Source organism: Haliotis asinina, chromosome 8 (assembly GCF_037392515.1).
Source record: "Haliotis asinina isolate JCU_RB_2024 chromosome 8, JCU_Hal_asi_v2, whole genome shotgun sequence".
Taxonomy (NCBI): Eukaryota; Metazoa; Mollusca; class Gastropoda; order Lepetellida; family Haliotidae; genus Haliotis; species Haliotis asinina.
The window spans coordinates 38,857,922-38,884,993 of record NC_090287.1 but is presented as its reverse complement, the minus strand read 5'-3'; the positions used below and the strand labels follow the sequence as shown (position 1 = coordinate 38,884,993).

Here is a 27,072-nt window from a genome sequence, read left to right as displayed (position 1 = left end):
TAATTAAGGTATTTCTTGTCTGTATATCTAAGTTTAGCAGAATGGTTGCTGTCGGACAACAAGGTTAGGAACAAAATTGAAATGAAACAGCCATGTGTGCTGATTTTGTGCCAGCTGAGGATGTTGGCCCAGTTGCAGCACGAAAATAGATAGCTGAGAATAATCAGTAGAGGCGTCTAAGTTTAACAATACTATATTACATAAAGAATGTACTTCAGAATATCTGGCTGCAGGTTTTGTTCTTGCCAGTTGAGCAGGGAGAAGAACAGTCCACACTCTTATTCTTCAATGTTTGCTTTTAGATCTCTGAGTTGCAAGAGTAGCCTCGGGTGGCCAAGTGGTGTGAGCTTGTTGTTCACAGTTACCTCCCTTAGCTCTATTTGCTTATTGTTCAGAGGTTTGAATCCCAAACTGATCTCTTGTTCAGAGTTGCTTCCCTTTGTTGTATCTGCACATTGTTCATGGATTGGAATCCCAAACTGATTTGTTATACAGAGTTGCTTCCCTTGGTGGTATCTGCTCATTGGTCATAGGTTTGAATCCCAAACTGATCTGTTGTTTAGAGTTGCTTCCCCTAGTTCTGTCTGTACATTGTTCGTGGGTTTGAATCTCAGAGTGGTCTGGTGTAGAGAGTTGTCTCCCTAAGTTCTGTCTGCTGATTATTCATGCATTGGAATCCCAAACTGATCTGCTGTACAGAGTTGCTTCCCTTGATTTGTCTGGTGATTGCACAATGGCTTGAATCCCAGACTGATTTGGAGTGTCCTCGCTCAAAGACAGCACAGTGTGATATAATGCAATGGAACAGTCTGACTGACAGGATTCTGTAGATGCATAATGTTGATCTTCGCAACAATGGCAACAGTGAGACTTTGACATATAAAACCAGTTAAAACTTGTATGAGGAAATATGTTTTCAATTTATTGATCATATCTATGCTTGTCTTTAGGCTAATATTATGAATTTTTAGACCTGAAAGTTCTAACATGTAATTAAATTTTATAACCAAAATTCTTTTGATGGTATGTGAAACATTTCCGCAAATGTATTTTCTGAAGCGAAAATTGTATTGGTTGTAAACATGACAGAATATTAACTTAAAGAGATGCTTTTCAAGTTCAAGCATGCAATAATTACAAAAATGCAAATCTGCATCGGCTATGCATGTTCTCATCCAACTATCAAAGAAAAGAAATTGTGAACATAGCTGTCTATAATTGTTTCTGGTCATGCACAGTTTATGTTCCCTTTGTGCATGCTGATTGTGCAACAAAGCTGCCTTTGATCGAACAGCTCTTGTATATGCAGAGAACATTACTGGAAAGAATCTTTTTATTCAAACCAGGCAGACCTGTCATTGTCATGACATTTGAAGCCAAGACTGTTTTCTCTGTCTTTAAACATTACAAGAGGAAATTCTTAAAACCTTTGTGTTCACTGACAAAGGTGAATGTTGGAAACAAAAAAAGGGAGATAATTCCAAGATTTTTAGTCATCGTTTGAAATGTGGTGTTGTTGGCTTGCTTCCCACACTGGTGAGCTGTGATGTGAGGGAAAGTGATCCAAGGCCTTATTTGAACAGCCTCCATCAAACCTTGCAGAACAGTCAGGTGGTAAGCTAACAGAGAGCAATCATGGGCTTCAAATCATACTTTACAATTAGTCAGAAGCTATGCCTGTGTTTGAATGACCTAATGCTCTGTTTACTTTTGGCATCTGTTTAGACTTGCTTGTGTGAGGAGTAGTGAAATGGCTGTTTAGTTTTACAAAGGAGAATGAAATACACTTGTTTGTGATTCCAGCATTGCAGGAATTAATCTCATTCTGACCTTAACACAGTCAGCATTGGAAGACAAGACTCCAATATACAATGAATATAATACAAGCAACATTGGCAGACTAGACTACTGCTTACTCTGAAATTAAAGTATTTTGATTTCTTTATTTTGTTGAATTATTTTATTATATTACAGGTGCCAACCCCTTTTTCAGAATTGCAAACATATTTATTTGAGTCCTATTTTTCACTGTGGAAATACTGAATAATACTTAATGCCAGTGTGAAAACCATTGAGAAAAGGTGCAATGTGGTGTTAACTGCAGACTGTTATAATGCTAAACATATAAAGGAAGTATATACTTAAGCCTCTTGTGGTGAATGTGCTTATCAAATAAAGTCTATATTTGCATCCCAAGTACTGCACTGCCCAGGCTTGAGCCTGTGAAAATCCCCTTGAAATTGTTCTTCAACAACTTATACTTGTTGACTGATGTGATCGGGTGGTCAGGTTTGTGATCGGGTGGTCAGGTTTGTGATTGGGTGGTCAGACTCACTGACTTGGAATTGTTAGAAGAAGTATATGTTCCTGTAAATATTCAGGTAACTTTTGTCACTAATTATCATAATATGTTAACTAGTATTACAGATCAAGGTGAGTGAGTGAGTGAGTTTAGTTTTACGTCGCACTTAGCAATATTCCAGCTATATGGCGACGGTCTGTAAATAATCGAGTCTGGACCAGACAATCCAGTGATCAATAACATGAGCATCGATCTGCGCAATGGGGAACCGATGACATGTGTCAACCAAGTCAGCTAGTCTGACCACCCGATCCCGTTAGTCGCCTCTTACGACAAGCATAGTCACCTTTTATGGCAAGCATGGGTTGCTGAAGGCCTATTCTACCCCGGGACCTTCACGGGTCTATTACAGATCAAATGCCATCTGATATATTTAGAGTGAAATCACAAAATCGTGTGGTGAAGGGTATTGACGTGACACATACACATGGACGTTTGCACAGATCTCTCCATCCGGATAACTTTATCATTTTTCAATGAAAATCTATGGGAATGGTTTGAAACTTCACTGTCTGGGTCCGGAAGCGTGGGGTCCGGTTAAGCGAGTACAGTTAATGAACTGGCTGGGTTTCTGGATATGTTGGGTCCGAGTAAACAGGCTTTGACTGTATGCCCTTTTAAATTGCTATAATTATCTCAAAGAAGCTCATGTTCAGAGAAAAATTGTTTCAACATTTTAACCATTTATTTGAATTACTTCATCTTTTCTACAAAAATGTATTCTTTTTGTATATGTTGTACATGGCCTGAGGGCCTTAAAGAAAAGTGCAATAAAAGATTAAGTAAAATAATCAAATTTAGATTATCCCAATTCATTGCTGATGATGTCAATCACAGGTCTGTCTGGTCTGATTTTACAGGCCATATCGCAGGAATACTACAGAGAGCAGCGTAAAACCAGAAATAAGTAAGCAAATCCCAAATCCCCAAAACCCTTTAAACAGACCCACAAATCCTGTATGCTATACATTGACACACAGACTCACAATTCGAAGGACATACTTCATGGTTTCTTTGTGAAGACTAACTTATACTTTAAGAAACCTGAAAGTAGTTTGGGCTCAAACTAATATTTCAGTTGTGTAAGATGCTTATTTATTTCATATTTTCAAATAAAAACAGTATCACATCATTTATGACATAATAAATTGTATCAGTAATATATTGCTTTAGCATGTTATACAAGTTCACTACAAGGTCTCTAGGCTACTATGTAGAATATTGCTTCACTGGAATATATGAGATCACATTTAGGTCATTAAATGTAATAAATCACAGCTAAGGAACATATGAGGTCACTCTTAGGTCAGAATAGACTCTGAAAACCGAGTCTTTGATTGGGTCACATTGAGGTCACTGTGTAATATATTATCACTGTACAATATTTTAGGTCATGCTGAGGTCATAGTGTTGTAACAATATAAGAGGTAACTATTCAGAGCATATGAGGATACTTTGAGGTCAGTGTTAGGTCACAGTCAACATTATGTGGGCATTTGTGGTCATTATTACATTTGGTCCCTGGTCATTATTGAATATATTATCCTGGCGTAATGGGTTTTCGATTGGATAACAATAAAACATTTCGTGAACGAAAAATAAATACAACCTTTTGATATCGTTCAGCCTGCCTTCAGACAAGATGAAGTTTATTTCATAAACTATTATATGTCCATGTATATAACCCATTTTCTATCGTTAAGCTGCCACTTTTATCGAAACAGTCTCAAAGTTTTGCCGGACTGACGTCGTATGTTTTCGATCCTTTCGTTCGCTGAATATTTTTAGCAATGTTGTGATAGTACTACATGGCCCTTGTATCAAAAAGTCTCACAATACAGTCAAACATTTCAGACTGCCGAGATAATAAAGAATTTCCCTGTTACAATACACCTGCGGGAGTAGATTTCCCATGTCATTTATCATGGTGTGTACCACATGAGATGGAAGGTCATAGGATTCCCTGTCCAGCTACCCCTTATCATCATTATCTAGAGCCTAATAATTACACTGCCGGTATCTGGTCTTTTTGCGTTGATAGCCTAGTAAACAGCACTAGTATCTGCTTTGAAATGATTTTTGCAATTCAATTCCGATTTTATGTAATCAATTTTGCCATTTTGGCGTGCCATGAAAATACATCTAGCAGCATGGTCATATGACTAGTAACATGATCTTGTAAAGCTAGTATGTAAACCATGCAGGCAAAACATGAATGGCATCTTTGGAGTAAAGATTTAGGATTTTTATGCATTTGATTGTGAGGTAGATATTGCATTAATGATTCCCTAGTTAAAATAGGTCATCGTCACGGGTACCTATTTTACCACTGGCTGAACTGAGACAATCGTTGAATATTTGTTGTTGTTGAATATTTTGGGTCACTGTCACCATGGCATCTGTAGAATATTTAAGGCTAATTAAAAAAAGTGAAGTGTTTCTCTGGCACTTAACAATTTTTTATTGCCATTTTAAATAGATAGTTTTTACTTGACCGCGGCTCGATCATCCATTTGTCCACTGTAAGAATGTCCCGATTATCCATTTGTATACTATAAGAACGAGTGTCTGTAAGAACTGAATCTACAACTCATTAACATGTGCTAAACTTCCCAAGCTGCATTTCAGAGAGAAAAAGATAAAAGTGTGTTCATTCCGTGTCACTTCATTTTTCTTTAAAAAATTAAAAATAGAGTTCTTCCGCCCTCATCACTTTTGGAAGAAATATGCTTGAGAAACATTTAATTTTTTTCATGCAGTCTAATACACACAAAAATTTGGTTGCTGTGGTACCTATTTCATCATATATTTCTAATATTTCTGTTCAGATGTTTTGATCAGATGGACAGCTGAATTGACTGGAATTTCAGCATAATGTGTCAGATATTGTATTTCACCATCTGAGTTTATTTAACTACACGCAGTGCCAGGCGTACTACAGGAATTTATTTTTAGAGCTAATTTTGGCCGTTACTCTTCAGTCACATTCTGTTCCTATTCTAAAATTACCCGTAAATAAATAAATGCATGTAGCAGTTGGCCTCAGAATAGAGCCTTATATCAGGAAGTCATTGTATCATCTGTGTACATCATGACAGACTGCAAGATGTACAGGTTGTACTGATGGTGGGCCTGGTGCAGGTTGTACTGACGGTAAGCCAGGCACAGGTTGTACTGATGGTAGGTCTGGTGCAGGTTGTACTGACGGTAAGCCAGGCACAGGTTGTACTGACGGTAAGCCAGGCACAGGTTGTACTGGTGGTAGGTCTGGTGCAGGTTGTACTGACGGTAAGCCAGGCACGGGTTGTCCTGATGGTAGGTCTGATGCAGGTTGTACTGATGGTAAGCCAGGCACAGGTTGTACTGGTGGTAGGTCTGATGCAGGTTGTCCTGATGGTAGGTCTGATGCAGGTTGTACTGATGGTAGGTCTGATGCAGGTTGTCCTGATGGTAGGTCTGATGCAGGTTGTACTGATGGTAGGTCTGGTGCAGGTTGTCCTTATGGTAGGTCTGATGCAGGTTGTCCTGATGGTAGGTCTGATGCAGGTTGTCCTGATGGTAGGTCTGATGCAGGTTGTCCTGATGGTAGGTCTGATGCAGGTTGTCCTGATGGTAGGTCTGATGAAGGTTGTCCTTATGGTAGGTCTGATGCAGGTCTGATGCAGGTTGTCCTGATGGTAGGTCTGATGCAGGTCTGATGCAGGTTGTCCTGATGGTAGGTCTGATGCAGGTCTGATGCAGGTCTGATGCAGGTTGTCCTGATGGTAGGTCTGATGCAGGTCTGATGCAGGTTGTCCTGATGGTTGTCCTGATGCAGGTTGTCCTGATGGTGGGCCTGGTACAGGTTGTCCTGGTGGTAGGTCTGATGCAGGTTGTCCTGATGGTAGGTCTGATGCAGGTTGTACTGATGGTAGGCTAGGTGCAGGTTGTCCTGATGGTAGGTCTGATGCAGGTTGTCCTGATGGTAGGTCTGATGCAGGTTGTCCTGATGGTAGGTCTGATGCAGGTTGTACTTATGGTAGGCCTGGTACAGGTTGTACTGATGGTAGGCCTGATGCAGGTCTGGTGCAGGTTGCCCTGATGGTAGGTCTGATGCAGGTTGTCCTGATGGTAGGTCTGATGCAGGTCTGGTGCAGGTTGCCCTGATGGTAGGTCTGGTGCAGGTTGTCCTGATGCAGGTCTGGTGCAGGTCAGGTGCAGGTTGCCCTGATGGTAGGTCTGGTGCAGGTCTGGTGCAGGTTGTCCTGATGGTAGGTCTGATGCAGGTCTGGTGCAGGTTGCCCTGATGGTAGGTCTGATGCAGGTCTGGTGCAGGTTGCCCTGATGGTAGGTCTGATGCAGGTCTGGTGCAGGTTGCCCTGATGGTAGGTCTGATGCAGGTTGTCCTGATGGTAGGTCTGATGCAGGTCTGGTGCAGGTTGTCCTGATGGTTGTCCTGATGCAGGTCTGGTGCAGGTCTGATGCAGGTTGTCCTGATGGTAGGTCTGATGCAGGTTGTCCTGATGGTAGGTCTGATGCAGGTCTGGTGCAGGTTGCCCTGATGGTAGGTCTGATGCAGGTCTGGTGCAGGTTGCCCTGATGGTAGGTCTGATGCAGGTTGTCCTGATGGTAGGTCTGATGCAGGTCTGGTGCAGGTTGTCCTGATGGTTGTCCTGATGCAGGTCTGGTGCAGGTCTGATGCAGGTTGTCCTGATGGTAGGTCTGATGCAGGTCTGGTGCAGGTTGCCCTGATGGTAGGTCTGATGCAGGTCTGGTGCAGGTTGCCCTGATGGTAGGTCTGATGCAGGTTGTCCTGATGGTAGGTCTGATGCAGGTCTGGTGCAGGTTGCCCTGATGGTAGGTCTGATGCAGGTTGTCCTGATGGTAGGTCTGGTGCAGGTTGCCCTGATGGTAGGTCTGATGCAGGTTGTCCTGATGGTAGGTCTGATGCAGGTCTGGTGCAGGTTGCCCTGATGGTAGGTCTGATGCAGGTTGTCCTGATGGTAGGTCTGGTGCAGGTTGTCCTGATGGTAGGTCTGATGCAGGTTGTACTGATGGTAGGTCTGATGCAGGTTGTCCTGATGGTAGGTCTGATGCAGGTTGTACTGATGGTGGGCCTGGTACAGGTTGTCCTGATGGTAGGTCTGATGCAGGTTGTCCTTATGGTAGGTCTGATGCAGGTCTGGTGCAGGTTGTCCTGATGGTAGGTCTGATGCAGGTTGTACTGATGGTAGGTCTGATGCAGGTTGTCCTGACGGTAGGTCTGATGCAGGTTGTACTGATGGTGGGCCTGGTTCAGGTTGTCCTGATGGTAGGTCTGATGCAGGTTGTCCTTATGGTAGGTCTGATGCAGGTCTGGTGCAGGTTGTCCTAAAGGTAGGTCTGGTGCAGGTCTGATGCAGGTTGTACTGATGGTAGGTCTGGTGCAGGTTGTCCTTATGGTAGGTCTGATGCAGGTTGTCCTTATGGTAGGTCTGATGCAGGTCTGGTGCAGGTTGTACTGATGGTAGGTCTGATGCAGGTCTGATGCAGGTTGTACTGATGGTAGGTCTGGTGCAGGTTGTCCTTATGGTAGGTCTGATGCAGGTCTGGTGCAGGTTGTCCTGATGGTAGGTCTGATGCAGGTTGTCCTGATGGTAGGTCTGATGCAGGTTGTCCTGATGGTAGGTCTGATGCAGGTTGTCCTGATGGTAGGTCTGATGCAGGTTGTCCTGATGGTAGGTCTGATGCAGGTTGTACTGATGGTAGGTCTGATGCAGGTCTGATGCAGGTTGTCCTGATGGTAGGTCTGATGCAGGTTGTCCTTATGGTAGGTCTGATGCAGGTTGTACTGATGGTAGGTCTGATGCAGGTTGTCCTGATGGTAGGTCTGATGCAGGTTGTCCTGATGGTAGGTCTGATGCAGGTCTGATGCAGGTTGTACTGATGGTAGGTCTGGTGCAGGTCTGATGCAGGTTGTACTGATGGTAGGTCTGGTGCAGGTTGTCCTTATGGTAGGTCTGATGCAGGTCTGGTGCAGGTTGTACTGATGGTAGGTCTGGTGCAGGTTGTCCTGATGGTAGGTCTGATGCAGGTTGTCCTGATGGTAGGTCTGATGCAGGTTGTCCTGATGGTAGGTCTGATGCAGGTTGTCCTGATGGTAGGTCTGATGCAGGTTGTACTGATGGTAGGTCTGATGCAGGTCTGATGCAGGTTGTCCTGATGGTAGGTCTGATGCAGGTTGTCCTGATGGTAGGTCTGATGCAGGTTGTACTGATGGTAGGTCTAATGCAGGTTGTCCTGATGGTAGGTCTGATGCAGGTCTGATGCAGGTTGTCCTTATGGTAGGTCTGATGCAGGTTGTACTGATGGTAGGTCTGATGCAGGTTGTCCTGATGGTAGGTCTGATGCAGGTTGTCCTGATGGTAGGTCTGATACAGGTTGTACTGATGGTAGGTCTGATGCAGGTTGTACTGATGGTAGATCTGATGCAGGTTGTGCTGATGGTAGGTCTGATGCAGGTTGTACTGATGGTAGGTCTGATGCAGGTTGTACTGATGGTAGGTCTGATGCAGGTTGTCCTGATGGTAGGTCTGGTGCAGGTTGTCCTGATGGTAGGTCTGATGCAGGTTGTCCTGATGGTAGGTCTGATGCAGGTTGTCCTGATGGTAGGTCTGATGCAGGTTGTCCTGATGGTAGGTCTGATGCAGGTTGTACTGATGGTAGGTCTGATGCAGGTTGTACTGATGGTAGGTCTGATGCAGGTTGTCCTGATGGTAGGTCTGATGCAGGTTGTCCTGATGGTAGGTCTGATGCAGGTCTGATGCAGGTTGTCCTGATGGTAGGTCTGATGCAGGTTGTACTGATGGTAGGTCTGGTGCAGGTTGTCCTGATGGTAGGTCTGATGCAGGTTGTCCTGATGGTAGGTCTGATGCAGGTTGTCCTGATGGTAGGTCTGATGCAGGTTGTACTGATGGTAGGTCTGATGCAGGTTGTACTGATGGTAGGTCTGATGCAGGTTGTCCTGATGGTAGGTCTGATGCAGGTTGTGCTGATGGTAGGTCTGATGCAGGTTGTGCTGATGGTAGGTCTGATGCAGGTTGTCCTGATGGTAGGTCTGATGCAGGTTGTACTGATGGTAGGTCTGATGCAGGTTGTACTGATGGTAGGTCTGATGCAGGTTGTACTGATGGTAGGTCTGATGCAGGTTGTCCTGATGGTAGGTCTGATGCAGGTTGTCCTGATGGTAGGCCTGGTACAGGTGTGTTGGGATGGGCATGGATATCAGTACAGTCGGTGCCATGGTAATGCTAAGGGGTGATGTGAAAGTTCAGAAGTAGTGGATGATGGTGGCACTGATGTTGGTAAAGACGGTGTTAGAGATGGAGAAATGTCATGACTAGGTGGTGTCAGTGGTGTTACAGTGGCTGTCAGTCAGACGGTGATGTGAGACAGGATGTTGTGGTAGAAAGGATATGTGACTACAATATCATCAACAATAACCGCGCACCCCTACCAACCCATTGAAATCCTGCCCTCGGCTGATGGGTGTCGGAGGAGGGGAAGACACAGGCAGCTTGTCACTTTATACAACATAAACATTAGCATAGGAAAAGGATATGCTAAGAAAAAATAATCACTCTGGAAAAAAATATTGTCTTTATAAACAGAAGGTCTCTGGGTAGTATTTCATATTACTGACTGTGTGAAATGATCAACAGGTGCTCCTTCTGATGTACTATCCATGCTGCATGTTCTGTGTTGCAGACACTGACAACAGTTTGCCAGACACAACTAGCAGCTGTCTTTTGGGCAGGTGCAACCAGCATTTGACATTTTGTGCATGTTTGTAAAGTTTCTGTTTTAATTACTTTGTATATTGATTTTTACTCCAAGATCACAGTTTATTGGCCCAGAATGAAGAAAGCCTAGAGTTTCCACACTCCCAACTCAATAGGCACCATGTTGCTTTAAATTTCTTTTATACCATTAAAAAAGAGTAGTGGATATTCCATTTTGCAAGCATACTTCTATATATCCATACAGATGAAACATTTCCAAAGGAATGGAATAAATTGTCACATTTTCCCTTGATTCTCTTCATCTTTTTCATGCTTGACTTCATCATTTGCATTTTGCAGATCTTGTAAACCCAATATCCCCTATTTTTCATAATGATATATTAAAATTGAACAGACCAGATACTAAGAAATAGTTTCCAGGTCTCATGAATTAAATGGGCCAGATAATCTAGTGATCAACAACATGAGCATGGACCTATGCAGTTGTGAACTGTGTCCACGAACCCAGCGAGCCTGACCTCCAGATGCTGTGCTGTCGCAGCTTATGACAACCATGGGTTAATGAAGATCATTTCTGTCCTGGACCTTCATGGGTTAAAAATTCAGAACCGGATATAAGTAATCCAATATAGCCTGCTTGAAATATGAGTGGAGACACTGTGCTTTAACCAATGTAGAAATATATTTTTTGAATAATTCAAACAAATAAAAAATACCAAATAATGACATTTCAACCGACTACAGCCATGGTTTAATGTCACATGACAACCAGTCTCATTAACCTCTCAATGACACCATGACCTTTGACCTGTGTACATTTGCAATTAACATGTGTTCTCTGATAAGATAAGCCTTGCAAAAGGTTAATGGGGTTTTAACTGTTTGTGGTTAAAGAAATGAGCATTTTGATGTTGACAGGGAGCTTAGGACTAATGCCAGTAACCATTTTGATTGTGTTGGGTTCATATTTCTGACAATACGAGTGAGATTTATTATTGTCACACATTCTGCTGAACGACTTCTTCCTTCAAGCCAAACTGTCTTAAATATTTAGAACATGGTGTAAGGTTTAGCGTGGTTAAAATTTAAAAGGTGTGACTTCCACTTTCGGGAATTGATGCATTGCAGAAGAATCATGACGGGACTGTATGTTAGTGGATTATTAGTAATGTCCCTTCGTGGATCCATTGAAATGTCATCTAAATGTACAGGGTTGGGTTACATGGTTAAATTGGGGTTAAAAGATTACAGGTGTGATTATTTAGAAAGAATCTTTAAGATAAGTTTTGCAACTGATTGCATACCTTTCTTAACCAAACTGTCATCGTCTCCTTGAAAAAGACAACTATCATAAGAGAACAGTGAAGTACAGAAGTCTTAGCACTTTGATCTTATGTATCTGACTTTTATAAGTGTGTGTTGAAATAATAAAGTTTAACCATGCTAAGATGTAAGTGATTCTTCAGGTGTAAGTCTGTACTGAAGAATCAGTGAGAGAACTATCATTGCATGACAGATTTGTGGATTCATTTTATTCAGTGTTTTGAGTCTAAAGGCCTATAGTACAAATGCTCTTGATCGATACAGTTAAATGTACGTGGTAGTGGTGGTGACATCTCTTGCACTGGAAACGTTTTGAATAAATCACAATAGACTTGATAACATAAATATTATAGAATTTAACAGACTGGACAATTCATGTTTACCTGGTACAGGTGCTGATAAAAATGATGAATACTTTCTTTGTAAATTTGAATATTTGGTACCCACAAATATTACATGAAATTCAGTAGCATTGCACTAAGATCTAAGTGATATTATTTTGAAAACCTGTGTAGAAGCATGTAGGAGTGATGACAGTTACAGAATGCATAGATCTGTGTTGAATATGAGTAAAAACTAGCATTTCAGAAGGAACTGGGCAATAGAATTATTGTACTGTGGTATAAAAGGACAACAGCACTCACTCACTCACTCACTCATTCACTCACTCACTCACTCACTCACTCACTCACTCACTCACTCACTATAATACAGCTGGACATTCATAATGCCTGATTTGAACTTTACATGCAGGTTTCCATGTAGATTGGCCTTTCATAGCAATCTGGATCCACGTGTAAATAATTTGGCTCTGAATGGCAGTCAAATGTACATGTGCACTCATAAATAAGTTTATCAGTGATCAGGCCGACCTCTGATCTGATAGGATGTGCTGGAAATGGCTCAGCTTCTTTCCGCTCCCTAATTGAACCACCAGGTTTGGACAAATTATTTAGATGGTCTTTGGTGATTTGTGTAGGCTGTAATTTAGATGTCTATCCATATTGAATACATGCCCTCTTGTCTGGCGGCTGTAGAGGGAATGGTGGAAACATGTTTGAGCTCATCCTTAGGGGTCAGGATGACACCGTAATCACTGCATAGCAACTCTGTATAGATTTTGGCAGTGTTCAGCACAAAAACTGCTGTGATTATATTTTCTGTCATATATTTAGCTTAGAAATCACTTAACGCAGTAAACATCATTAGTTTGTTAATTTGTACATATATGTTAGTTTGGTATGGAGAGAAGCTTTGAATTTGTATGTTTTATTTATTGATTATTTTCATGAGAAAGTATCAGCTTGAGCTACTCTTCCCTTGATGTTCAATATGTGCAGGCTAAGAAATGAGGCGTCACATAAATTAAAGTTAAACGATACATTGTATATTGCTGATGTTTATTGTAAGAACTACGATTTTCACATATATACTCTAGTTATTCTGTCATGGCAAGTGTTCAACTTTTTTTTGAGTTGTGTATATTAGAAAGGATTCAGAGATTCATTTCCTTGTTTTGAAGAAATCTTCCTGACAAAATATAGTAGTTCTATGGAATTCCTGATATGTTTATTTCCCGACTTGCAGTGTATGTGTATGTTTAAGAGAACAAAGCGCCTGTACCAAAGGATGACTTCAACAACGGACATAAGGATGGATGAACACAAAAGGCTGTAGTTAATGAAAAAAAACAATTTGACTTGTTCATGGAGATTGAGTGATGACATAGAGGTTATTTGGTAAGTCTTAGGCAGGTGAAAATCTCTTATCAGCGAACAAGGAGCCAGTGTCTGGGAAGTGCTCAACAAAGGAAGGACACCCATAGTGAAAGTCACAGCTCGTGGTACATGCATTTAGGTCAGCGTGGTCAACCTGTCACCTTCTCATGCTGATAAGCAAGTTCTGTTTCCTTTGTGCATAGATCCTGAATCAAAATATGTTCTATGTCCGATATATGGGTTGCAGGGAAACCTAGTTTTAAGGTGTTTTTCATTGCTTGGCCATTGATCGATGCTCTATTTTACACAAGATGTGCATTGTTTGTCTACCTGCCTTGAGTTAGCTGAAATATTGTTTAAGATTCCTTAAAGTGTACTCAGTCCCTTGATTCAATCTCTTATCATGGAGGGTGGTGGTTTAAGTGTTCGCTCTTCACTTGAAAGCAGGATCTATTCCCCACAAGGGTACAATTTGTGAATCCCATTGCTGGTGTACCCTGGTGTTATATTGCTAAAAGTGGCTTGATATCGTATTCATGGACAGGAGTTGGAGAATGTCTGCTAAGAAAAGTAAATGCAAGAATGAAATTTAGTATGTAACATGAAAATTACCACAAAACTTAGCAAGGAGGGAACAAACTGACATTTCACACAATGACTTCCATGGAAGAATGTGACAAGCATTTTTATTGGATCAGCAGCAAGTGTAGCTCTACAATATGACTGTATTGTCACTTTTTTCTGTCAGTATGACGACATATATCCATTCCTAGGTCTATTCTAGATCCTGTGTTTATGTATACACCCATCTGCAAATGTCCTTCACTCACTCTGGTACGATAACAAGTTTTTACTTGCATAATATATTGGAAGACAATGACAGAAGCAGGAGATATGCCAAACCCATTCACTGTGTGGCGACTGTTTTACTAAAGTTGGCATCTGCTGTAATTGTTGCAATGGTTCTGTTTTAAAGCAAAAACTAACAGGTTCCCCAGCTTGGAGAAAGTGTCTACTATTTTGTACAACATGGTATTGAGATGCAGAGACACCATTCCTCTGTAGTGTTAAAGTGGTGATAGGGTAGCCAAGTGGTAGCCATGGGTACAGTGTGTGAAGCCCATTTCTGGACTCACTCACTCACTGCAGTGATCATGTGTTTGACTCAAGTGGACGATTCTTACATGGAATGAGTAATTACAGTATGGTTCAAAATTATTGAGAATAGCTAAAGCATTTCATATTATTAAACGAGAACAAATCAGATAAAATTGAATGTATTGTGAAACTGAACTAACCTTTTCATGTTGTGTAGGTAACAATTTAATATTTTATCAAGTCTCCTTGAGCTTCACGGCACAGTCCAAGACGGGTAGGCATACTTCCTATCAGAGAGGTTAGTGTCTCGTGAGTTATGCTGTCCCAGTATCGGACCACTTCTCTCTTCATGTCTTCAATTTTTGTCAACCTCTTTTGATTCACACATTCCTTCATCATCCCCCAAATGTTCTCAATGTGATTTAAGTCAGGACTATATGCATGAAATGGTAATGCAGTCACATTTTTCTCCTGAAACCACTGCTTGGCATGTTTTGCGGTGTGTTTAGGATCATTATCTTGCTGCAAAATCCAGTCATTTCCATAAAACACATGTGCACTTGGAAGGAGAAAATTATCTAATATGTTAGTGTAGTGTTGACTTGTCAGATTTCCCTCAAACACACACAGCGGGGTCGTTCTTAATAAGGATATCCCTCCCCATACATGACACTTTGGGCTGTATTTAGGTCGTCGATACAACGGTGCTGACGCAGACTTTGTCCATATTTTCACATTATTGGGATATACCCATATTGAGCTTTCATCAGTAAAAATCACATTTTCCCAGTCAAAGTTTTCATGTGCCAAACACCACTCAACACGCCTGTCTTTATGTTCTTGTTTCATGAGAGGAGAAGGAATTCCAGTCTTTTTCTCCCATCTAAGATCAATCAAATTTCTTCTAACTGTAGATTTTGATACAACTGTTGATCCCCTTTCCATCATTTCATACCTGATGTTGGAGATGCTTGCCCTTTGCTTTTTAGACGCTAAAATTCCCAGCCGGACGCGATCTGAGAAGTCCAATTTTCTGGGTCTCCCTGCTCCTTTCTGGTGCCCCAAATCCTTTCCCTCTTTAAAATTCTTCCTAATCCTATACACAGTAGAAAGAGGAGTTCCTGTTCTCTCTGCCAATGTATTTACATCATCAATTCCGTGATTACACAACTCAAAAATCAACCTTCTTTTATCTTCAGCAGACATTGTTGACAGTGCTGAGGAAAATGACGTCTGCTACAAATTCAGGGGAGGTAACTCTAATTGTACTATACTCAGTCGGCCAAGATGAGTTACCTCCCTTATACCATTACTTAGTTTTAAGTATCAGTGAATCAGTTGAGGTGTTAGGATAGCTCAAAGTAAGAAGAAACATTCTCAATAATTATGAACCAGACTATATGTATTTTGAGTAAAACTATGTTGTTTGTTGTTAAATGTCACTCATAGCAAATATTGCAGCTGTATGATAATCATGTAAATGATCAAATATGGATCACACAAGCCAGACACTAACGTCACGAGCATTGATTGATACAACTGGGATACAGCATCAGCAAACAGAGTGCACGTGACTCTTCTGTTTGTCACGGCAAGGGTTAGTCAGGTTTCATGAGTCAAAGATAAAATCTACAAAAAACTTACTTTTAACATATAGTGCTTGAATTTTTATATCTTGACATTAAAGCTGTGTATTGTAGTGTCAGTGGTACGACAATATATCCCAATACCAGTTTAATGAGACAAGATGATATATCATAAAAGTATTGGCAAGGAACCTGTAAGATGATTATCATCATGATACGATGGTGGAGATACAGTACATATCCCGATATTTTAACAGGACATATACCTGTATTTGTTATACAGCAGAACTTGTTCTAATATGTGTCAATTTAAAACTGAAATTTCCTTTGGTAAGTTTTTTTTCAACAACAATACTTTCACTAATGATTCAATGTAATTTATCATAATTCAGAATCATGGAAAAATACCCTTAAGTATGCTTTTAGAATTTTATCTACTCTTTGTTCTCTTTCTTGACAAAGGTAAGACATTGTTCATATGTGTTGGTAAATGGTGTCATTTGTCCACCTGCTGAAACATATTTCAATTACTTGAAGGCATATTCTATACTTCACAGAGTTCACATTCTATCATTTATGCACCAAATTCTTTGTTCATGTAATAAAGATAACAGGTACAAACGAATTCCTAAAATTTGTAATTTATTTTTATAATTCAGAATTTCAAAGAGACTTCCTTACTATTCCTACTGCAATACTCCTATTAGCTTTAAGTAGTAAAGTAGTATTTAAGTTGTATCGGGATATAATGTCTCTTGTGGTCATACATCGATGCATCATGGACCTTCTCCATATAAATATCCTGATATATTGTCTAAGTGCATTTTTATCCTCCCGGCATGTAATGCGGGGGGATATAGTTGACGCCTCGTCCGTCCGTCCGTCCGTTCGTTCGTTCGTAATCATTTAGTTTCCGGAGCAGAACTCAGAAACCATTCAATATTTTTCGACCAAACTTGATAGATATAGTAATCTCAGCCTATGGTTGTGCCTTTTGCTATTTACAGATTTTTTGCATTTATATTTTTTTTGTTTTTCCATGGAACATTTTGGTGTTAGTCTTATGGTCAGGTGGGCTTCGTTTCTGGAGCAGAACTCAAAAAACGTTCAATATTTTTTTTCAAAACTTGGTAGATATATCAATCAGAAGCTGAAGAGGTGCCTTTTGCTATGTACAGGTTTTTGTGATTTATCATTTTCTCGGTTTCCATGGAAACGTTTCGGACTTAGTCTCAAAATGGGCAGAACTCAAAAACCATTCAATATTTTTCTGCAAAACTTGGTAGATATATCAATCTGAACCTAAAGTGGTGCCTTTTGGTATTTACAGGTTTTTGTGATGTATTATTTTATTGGTTTCCATGGAAACGTTTTGGACCTAGTCTGAAAAGTGAGAGGTGTGTTTCATTTCCAGAGCAGAACTCAAAAACGTCTTAATATCTGTTAGTAAAACTTTCTAGATATGTGTGGCAGACCCGAAAGTGGTGCCTTTTGGTTTTTAAAGGTTTTTGTGATTTATTATTTTCTTGGTTTCCATGGAAACGACTTCGGACCTCCAAAATGGAGGGGTGGACTTCGCTCCCAGAGCACAACTCGAAAACCATTTCATATCTTTCAACAGATCTGTGAGACAGATCTTGACATTGTGACTTTGCTGGTTACAGATATATGGCATTTATAATTTCCATGAATTCCAGGGAAACTATTCAAACTTAGTCTCAAAAAACAATGAGTAACTCTCAGATTTTTTCTCCTTTCAAACATCTGGGGGCCGGGGGGATATGTCATCTTCTGATGACTCTTGTTATTGATGCACTCGTATCATGTTGTTGATGATGCATCAGTAGAGCCAATGAATCGTGATACACCTAGTTGCAATACATGCTGACTGCGTGCAAGTCCTGTAATGTTGAAAGAGTTGTGGTCAAAGGGAGATAACTCATGACATTTCATGATCAGTCTCTTCATATTTGTTCCAAGTCATTGCACACATCCTGCACAGTGCAGTATGCATGTCATGGTATGACAGATAGTTGGGTCCAGGTGCACTACTGTTTTTTAAAGTTTTTAAAGTAAAAGGCATAAACATGAATGCTTACTTTTATGAGATTTCGTTTTTTCAAATCTTGTGTTTCTTCTGCTGTTCAGTATAATTTAACATAAACTTACAACTGTTGTTCTGGTACAGCTGCCTTCATGTCTGTGTGGCGCAAGGTGTTTTTCAGTTGTATTATCAGCTTCCTGGGAGTACGTATTTACTGTTTGATAACATCTAGTCCACTCAGCTTTATCCCCTGAATGCTGAACTCTCTACAGTTGTGGACTGAATTGATGATCTTCAGTTCCCTGGGCAGGGGCTCTCATCACAAGAACACATGGATGGCTGGGAACGCCTTTGATACCAACAATTATTCTGCTGATGTTTAAGGAGACTGTTGCTGTTACAGACACAGGCCACACCTGTCGGTACGAGGGTCAGACGTTTCACGATGGGGAGAGCTGGCAGCTGGAGAAGTGCACGATGTGTGAGTGTCGCGACGGGCTGACATTCTGCAAGACCAAGACATGCAATGCACCACTGTGTGGATGGATGGTCATACCAGAAGGAGAGTGCTGTCCAGTGTGTAAAGGTGAGGACAACTGGATCAAAGACGGTTTCATCACTGGACATCAGGGGTGGTGGAGGTAGCTTGGTATTGATAGCAGTTATTTGTCACACCGATGACCCAAGTTTGATTCCCCACGTGGGTACAATGTGTGAAGCCTATTTCTTGTGCTGTCATCTGTGAGATTGCTGGAATATAGCTGAAATGTGCCATAAAACCTTAATCATTCATTTATCTCTCCAGAGTGTAAACATTGTTTTATATTGTCCTTTTGAGTAATGGTCCCTCTTGATCAAGTGCATTAGCTGGAAGATTGAAATATTTAAAAAAAATCAATATATGTCTGTCACTACGAAAGAATTAAGATTTTGTCACAATTTGTATATTATTGGTGTACCTATTTTGGTGGGACCTATTTTCAAAACTTGAATGATGTTTAATGATGCAGGTTGTGTGTCGGACTCTGGCAGTCTTTACAACAACTCTGATGTCTGGAAGGAGAGTCCATGTGTGACCTGTCAGTGTGACGCTGGCCGGGTCCTATGTCAGGCCGAGATGTGTGCTGTCAGGTGCTCCAAGCCACGGCAGGTTCCTGGCCAGTGCTGTCCAGTGTGTGATGGTGAGTGTAGAAAGTTTGTAGGTGCAGGTACCCAAATTATCTTTGTCACGGAGGTATGAAGTTCTAGTGGAATGTAGTGACATTAGCTGGTATGTAAAGTGTCACAGTAAAATATATGTGTTGTTACAATTTAATTTCATTGAAAAATGGTTCTACTAGAAGCTCTCATAAAATCTCCATCATCACCATCTTCAATGGGAGCAGGACAAGAGCCACCCTGACAAAAGGACTTTTTTCTGGAGTACTTACTACAGGGGACTTATTTCCTACAATAATAACTTCCACAATATAATCGCGCTCGGTAAAAATTATGGAGAATATCTTTGCTGCATTCAGCAATTAATAGCTTGAATGGAAGTACTATTTCTAAGATTATAGTTGCTATGTTCAAATACGCTACTTGAGAGAAAATCTTGGATCAGATGTTGATACATTTTGTCGAATGTTTTTTGAGTGAATTTATACTCTCATACGAGGATTAAGCAAGGAGCATAAATGAAAACAACTGTTCATCATGCTACATGTCAGTTTTCTGTTTTCAGACATTCCTGAAGAGGACACTCCGCGACTTTGTCCAGACTCACGTAACTGCAGCCTCACCTGCCCCAATGGCTTGGAGAAGACGGACGAAGACTGCTTCTTGTGCAAGTGTAAGAAAGGTCAGTTCGGCAGGCTGGAGCACAGGAGATGATGTTGGGTGTTAGGATGGTGGAATAGTGAGGTGGGAACCTGGTGTTTCCAAAGAAGTGTCATCTACCTTCTGTACCAGTCTAACTTAGCCACTAGCAGTGTTGACATTATGATGTTTACTGACAGTCAAATGTTTTATCACATAAGTAGATTTCAGTCATGACTCTTTAGCAAAAATGTAATCTTCAAATATGCTTCTAAAGAAAAATATTGCCTTGTCACAGCAGGTATTAAGTGTGATTGGAGTAACTGAATGCACAGAAATATCCTTGGTTTTTCTGGTTGTTAAGTCAAATTTTTCAAGGTAATGCTCCTTTTGTAAAGGTTTAATGCATTATATATACAGACCAGCAAGCATGTTTGTACGAGATGCCATATTTTCCAGAAAAGTGTAAGCTGGCATGTAAGTACGGTTTCACCACCAACGCCAACGGGACCAAGAACTGTGAGTGCGCAGAACCTCAGGATCACTGCCCCAGTCTCGACACCTGTGAGAAACAATGCACCTATGGTTATAAGAAGTCACGAAACGGTTGTCGTAAATGTCGCTGCAACAAGTGTCCCCCCTTCAACTGCACCAAGTGGTGTTTGTATGGCTATAACATCAATGACCAAGGTTGTCAGCTGTGCAAATGCAAAGGTAGGTGAAAATCAGTTACTGACAGTTACTGAAAAATCATGTTGTCTTTCAGTACATGATCTGTATGCTGTGGTAGAATCAATTTTCTTGGACTGCATTGAAGTGAGGTGTGGTACAGGTGATGTCCATGCTTGTGAACACCTGGTGTCATTTTCTTTTTGCACTTTGATTCTGTTGGAGACCCATGAAAATGCGGGTTAACATTGAGCTTCAGTAACCCAACTGCTTGTCATAAGACATAACTGAAAGGATCTGGTGGTCCGGCTTGGATGACACATGTCATCATGTCCCCACTGCATAGATCGTTGCTCAGGATGTTTACAGACTGACGCCAAATAGCTGGAATATTGCTGAGTGCAGTGTATAACTAAACCCACTCACTCACTTTTATGTTGTTGGATGCAGTGTGAGCAGTTTATCAGTCTGTTTCTTTTTATCGAGACTTCTCTGGGATTTACATTTTGTAGCTTTATTTCTTCATCAAAATTTTACTGTAGCTCAACATATTCACTCTATGAGCAAATCCTCAGTGAAAGAATTGCATATTCATCTGTCAGGATTATTCCAAAGTTCATGTAATTGCCAGTTGTTGAAATATGGAGAGCTTTGAATCAGATCTGCTGCACCTGATGGTGTATCTGATCCACTTGCCCCAATGTGTTTATCCAATAAGAGATGAATAAACTTTTTTTAAAAATATTGTGAGTTCACATTATTACTGTGTATTTGAAAAAATAAAGTTTACTGATCATGATATGAATCTACAAATTAGAGGTCCCTGAAAAAAAAAAAAGCTTATTGGTCTTGATGTCAGTCTCCTAATTAGAGAACCCTGTAGTGGTGCATGTGTTGTTTCCATTGTAGAAGCCTTGATGATACCCAGTACACCATCTACTGACTACACAGACCCATCATTGTTTGGTGGCGACAAGTCGTGTATGTCTCTGAGCGGACACCTTCACGAAGACGGGGAGTCATGGCATGACGGATGTCGGATGTGTTACTGCCACAATGGCAATGAGATGTGCTCCCTCATCGCCTGTCCCGTGCCACGATGTGATAACCCAGTGTTCCGGGTCGGAGATTGTTGTCCATCTTGCCCAGGTGAGTTGTTCAGTTTGAAAGAAGTAATGTTGGTTGTCTTCTGTCCAGTATTACTCGGCCTGTGTCATGGCATAAAATTGATTGCTGCAGTGTAGAATGGTGTTCACTCAATCAGGGGTTCAAATTTTTTTTAAGAGCCACTTGCCACAGGGCAAGTGACTTCAAGAAAGTGACTTGTCCGTACTAATTGTCCACTTGTCCTGATTTTATGACGCAATGTTTGATGTTAATGTTTACTATTTAATAAGAGTGATAAATTTCAAAGAACTATAGCTCAGGTTTTATTATTATTGCGAAATTTAATATCTACATTATGGAATGAAATCCAAATTTATTTCCAGTTTGAAACTATAAGTGAAAATTATACATAGCATTATTTGCCCGAAATGAAAACTGACTTGTACCATGCTTCAGGTGATGGGATAGTTTTCAGGGGATTTGAACCCCAGTCCCTCTCTCAGTCTTTTCCGTCTCCTTGACAACTTCCATGATGTGTGTAGGTGTGCTGGGCATCCCGTCAGAGAATGGCAGCAAGCAGTCGTGTCAGTCCACAAATGGCCAGCATTTGGTGGAAGGGGAGACCTGGAGGATGGACGATTGCACCCAGTGCATCTGTCATGATGGCTCTATCCTGTGTGAGAGCGCCACCTGTCCAGCCATCCTGTGCTACCACCCTGTCAAGTCCGAGGACCAGTGCTGCGCCCACTGTACAGGTAAGTAATAGGGATGTTATAGCGATATTTATATGTGTGCAATTTTTAATGTATCATCATTACACACATTTTCATTCAGAAAGAAAGTTTTGTTTTTTGCAAGTTGTGGGGAAAATATAAGTATTTTTGATAAATTGGCTGGGCCTTTTCACTGAAATAATGGAATATACCATATATAACCACTCAGATAAGCTGAGATCCTAACATGACCCTGAAACTTGACGTACATAAGCCAGCCATCTTCTGTTCATGGTTAGTTATTGGAAGTAGAGTAAAACAAATCTGTCTTGGATTACCCAAGTAAATCCTGTAACTTGTTCATGTTTGCCTAACCATGGTTGTTGTGTTCCAGTATACTGAATGATGAAGTAACCGTAGTCGTTCACATCAAGTTGGTCACTGTTGCACTCATATTTCAGCCTCTGACCATCTGCCCACTGTGCCCCGGCTGTCAGCGCGCCCCTGTAAGTCTGACTCCGGGGTGGTGTACAAGCAAGGGGAGGTGTGGAAGACCAGCCCCTGCCAAAGCTGTACCTGCAGGAATGGTCAGGTCCACTGCTACTCTCAGATGTGTCCCCCACTGAACTGTAACAAGACAGTCCTCAGGAAGGGACAGTGCTGTCCAAGTTGTCTTGGTGGGTTGTCTGTGTGCTTTGGTCCACAGCAATTAATGCTTGTCTGCTGTATAGTGCTCTGTTTTGTCTACCCCTTGGTTATTGGGTTGCAAGTTTACTCCATGAAGAAGCATAGAAACTGATGTCAACATTGTCAGTATTTATCATTGTCTTTCTCACCATAAGGCAACTCATCACCATTCAGGATTTACATCAGTTCAGTTTACGACTTCCACAATTTTGAAAATAATAAAGCCAGTACTAGAACGTTTGACCTGTATTATGTATAACCTTTACCTGTGACCTTTACCTTATGTGTGTAGGACATTGACCTTTATTGCATGACCTTGACCTTATGTATGCATTTGAGCTTGAACTGTGACCTTGCCTTGTATCATGTTTGGACCTTGATGTGTATTACAATGTGTTACAGAGGTAAGCCTTCCAGGCATCTGCACCAAAGATGATATCACCTATAGTACTGGAGAGAGGTGGCAGTCTGACAACTGCACAGAGTGCGTATGTGAAAACGGTAAAATCCTGTGTGTCCCCATCCCCTGCCCTCGGCTGACCTGCACAGTGATGATACGGAAACCCACACAGTGTTGCCCCTCATGTCTGGGTGAGTACCAGGATACAAAGATATCAATAGCTTCTTTAGCTTCCATTGTAGTATCACTTACGATAGCATCGGCACACAAGTGTTGAACGTGGCCTCATAAACACATCGATATTAGCTTTTATTCTTTCTTTCATCTTTTCATTTGCTTCCAAATACTACTATCCATTCAACATGTTATATGATATATGGATAACTGTTACTGTACTTACATGACCTAAAATACTAAAGGAATCTCAAGGTATAAGGTATAGCAAATGTGGTATTATTAGGCTTTGAAATAGGAGAACAGATTTGTGTTCACATGGGGAATCCATTCAGGGACGGTTCCAAGCAACCTATTATGGCTGTAGGAGGTGCCCAAGTCATGTAGAAAGATTTGTTGACTTGGTTGATCAGCCAGTCCATAAAGATACTTTACCATCCACAGTTACATAGCTGAAACATGGCTGAGTGTGTCTGTAACAAGAAACAGGGCAAGATTACCCAATACTGAACACATTCCGCCATCTTTGAAAGCAAGCAAGTTTATGTTTGGTTGGGGTCAGGGTAAGGTTTAGGGTAAGGTTTAAGGCGAGGGTAAGATTTAGGGTTTGCATTAGGGTTAGGGCGATGTAACACAGGGTACCCAGTACTCTGTAATTCTACGAGAAACAGCAAAGTGGTATGTTTCTAGTATGTATATGGCTCCAGTATGTGAGACTTACCCTATGTTAATGTACCACAGATGCCTCCATCACGACAAGTATCCTGGAGCAACACTTTCCCCGCACAACCACCAACCACCACAACAGGAAATACACCACACAAGGTACGAACGATCTTCTGTCAGTCTCTGTTGCTGTATAACATATCAACGTGATTAACAAATGAAGAGTTACTTCTATATGTTTCTTCCCCCTGTGTACAGAGCAGAATTCAGAATGCTTATTGTTGAAATTTGCGACACAGATGAGTCATGTGAATTGGTGCCTTTTGATGTCTTTTGGATGGTTTTATTCTCACAATTCAGTTCTCATGAAAATTTGGATTAAGATAAATTTAATTTGGATATTAGAAAATTAACACTGCTGAACTGAAGATGTCTAATGGTAATGGAGTCTAAGGAGCTAAACTCCATTTGGGAATGGCACCAGACTGGAGGATTTGCCATCTTCTATTGCCTCGTTTCTGAAGAATCAGGGGGCATGTGTGATCCAGTCTTCAGGTTCAATTATTCTGTGCTCCACAGGCTTGTTGGACAACAATCAATCTAGATTCAAATCTCATAATATTTGTCGTATTTATGATGCTTAGTGTGTCTGCAGTATTCAGATGTTTGTGGGTTTCACCAAAGTGATCGGTGAAGCCTATATCACATGGGGCCTTTCTCACCCACAAAGTGGATGTGCCTTGATATGGCCGAAGTACTGTGGAAAATGACTGATAAACAACTCCTTCATTTTCATGAAATAAAACAAATGCCCATTTCATGTCAAAAGCACATCACAAATACACAGTGGAGGATCCTGATCAAACTTGTTACTCTTGATCCATCGTTGATAATACATCATCATAATGTTTTCAGCTACACAGTGCTGATGCTGCTGATCACTGGATTGTCTGGACCAGACTTGATTATTTAGAGACTGCTAATATATAAATGGAATACTGCTGAGTGCAGTGATTAAGAACAGCTAAACCAAACAGTGTAAATGGTACCTGCATTAACCATACATCTTTCTGGTCCAGAAGACTTTCTATTTGTTGCGTACCTGAATCCAATGTCTTATGTTTCAGGCCCTACAGAGGACTTCAAGGCAAAGGACAACTACATGATTGGGATTGTTCTGTTGGGAGTGCTGCTCTCCATTGCCCTGATAGCAGTGCTGGTTCTGGTGCTGGTCATCCTGCGCCGCCGGCACACCGGGATGTTCAAGATGACCGATAGTCCTGTGGTTACCAAAATCCGACCCAAGTCCACAAATCTGGAGCTGCAGGGAGTGAACCCTTTCTTACTAGATTCCCCCAGCAAGCAGATCAACTGTGAACGCAAACAGAAACTGGAGAAGCACCTTGCATCCTTGGGACCAGCAGTAATTGCCAATGAAAAGAGCAAACTGGACTTGTCACCCAATCACCAGTATCAGCTCATTAACACTAACCCAGGCTTTGAGCCTAAGAAGGATCCACATGGAAACTGTGTGTCCAACAAGACATTTGACCAGGCATAGAAGCAATTTGGATTGGAAGAATGGAGATGGAAGAGAAAGGGTCTGAGGTGATTTTGGTGCATATGTGTTGGTGATGATATACATCGTCATTAGATGGTGACGATGTGACTACCATCTTTGGTACAGGGTGACATCCTTTGTGACTGCCTTCTTTGGTACAGAGTGACATCCCCTGTGACAAAGCTGGGTTGTGATTATCGACACTGTCACCGGATTTGACGTGACTGACAACTTTGGTGCAGGGTGACAAAGCTGGGTTGTGATGACTTTACAAGACGATCCTCTTGTAGTTTGCTAAGCAAGCTACATACCACATGGTCTGTGTGTTTGACTGCATAGCAGGAATTTTGTGTATATTAGCAACATGCGCAGACCGGACAGTGGGTGCAACCTTCATCACTTCCTGAAAGCCGCTCTGTATGTCCTCAGCATCCACCAGACAGTCAGTCTTGCTACAAGTAACAAAGTCAGCTCTTCTTGAAAAGGTTTATCTCAATAACAAAATGAAAATGACAATTACTGGCATGCTAGTTAGGTACGACAAAAAAAGCTCCTCGAGTCAAGAAAAAGCTTCCTCGAGCCCAAACATAACTCTTGATTCTTGAGGCAGAATTCTTTCAATTCAAGGTCAATGTTGAAAGGGCAAACAGAAAACCAACAATCAGCCTTGCTTCATTCATGTGAACACACTAGCTCATGCCGTCAAAGGTATTGTGAACATACGACAGAGATCAAGACTAATTGCCCTTAATTTGTGGAATTTATTGCAAGTTTTGCAGTCAAGTTTGCTATTCACCAAAGGAAGCTTAATCTTTAGGGTTGCGCCATGGAATAATGAGTTCTCTAGTGAAGGTCACTGTTTCTAAAGGAGAAACATTATCCTGTGAATCAACAAGCCAATTCAGCACCTTTACATGGATGAAGATAGAAGTCACTCATAGAAGCTAGATAATTGTATCATGACCTTGACTCTGGACAATTCCTGTTCCCAGGAAAAATGGTAGCTACAAGGTCTCTGAGGAGCAGGTTGGCTATTGGTGGATGCTGAAATATAACAGATTGCCTGCATAGCTATGTACATGACTGACTTGTGAGAATGTGTGAGTGCGTGAGAATGAGAGGACAAGGAGGAGTGAGTGAGTGAGTGGGTGTGATTTAAGAGGGAGGAAAAATACCAGCCACATTACAGCGGATCTGACGGCGTGCAATCAAACTTGGGAGAATATTATACTTCAAACATTTGCCATCATGTTAGGCAAATTTTAACCACCATATTAAGTCCATGACGTTTACATTATTGTTATTGATTACCTACGAAACAAATCCTATCTGTGTATGATTTTCTATGTTGATAGAGTTAATCGAGGTGCCCGAGGTGAGATGTGTGAGTGTGCAGCCTCAGTGAGT

General features: G+C 41.1%; 1 protein-coding gene across 1 annotated transcript in view; it reads left to right on the top strand.

Annotated features, from left to right (window-relative positions):
- The window catches only part of LOC137293592 (cysteine-rich motor neuron 1 protein-like), an 85,241-nt gene extending 59,027 nt beyond the window's left edge, over positions 1-26,214 (top strand). The window contains exons 5-14 of the mRNA XM_067824228.1: positions 18,295-18,477; positions 18,902-19,072; positions 19,615-19,731; positions 20,148-20,402; positions 21,267-21,506; positions 22,007-22,219; positions 22,639-22,854; positions 23,267-23,455; positions 24,180-24,263; positions 25,232-26,214. Of these exons, the coding sequence (XP_067680329.1) occupies positions 18,295-18,477; positions 18,902-19,072; positions 19,615-19,731; positions 20,148-20,402; positions 21,267-21,506; positions 22,007-22,219; positions 22,639-22,854; positions 23,267-23,455; positions 24,180-24,263; positions 25,232-25,665 (2,102 nt within the window). The 3' untranslated portion in view covers positions 25,666-26,214. The remainder of the gene's footprint in view (positions 1-18,294; positions 18,478-18,901; positions 19,073-19,614; positions 19,732-20,147; positions 20,403-21,266; positions 21,507-22,006; positions 22,220-22,638; positions 22,855-23,266; positions 23,456-24,179; positions 24,264-25,231) is intronic.
- The last annotated feature ends 858 nt before the right edge of the window (positions 26,215-27,072 follow it).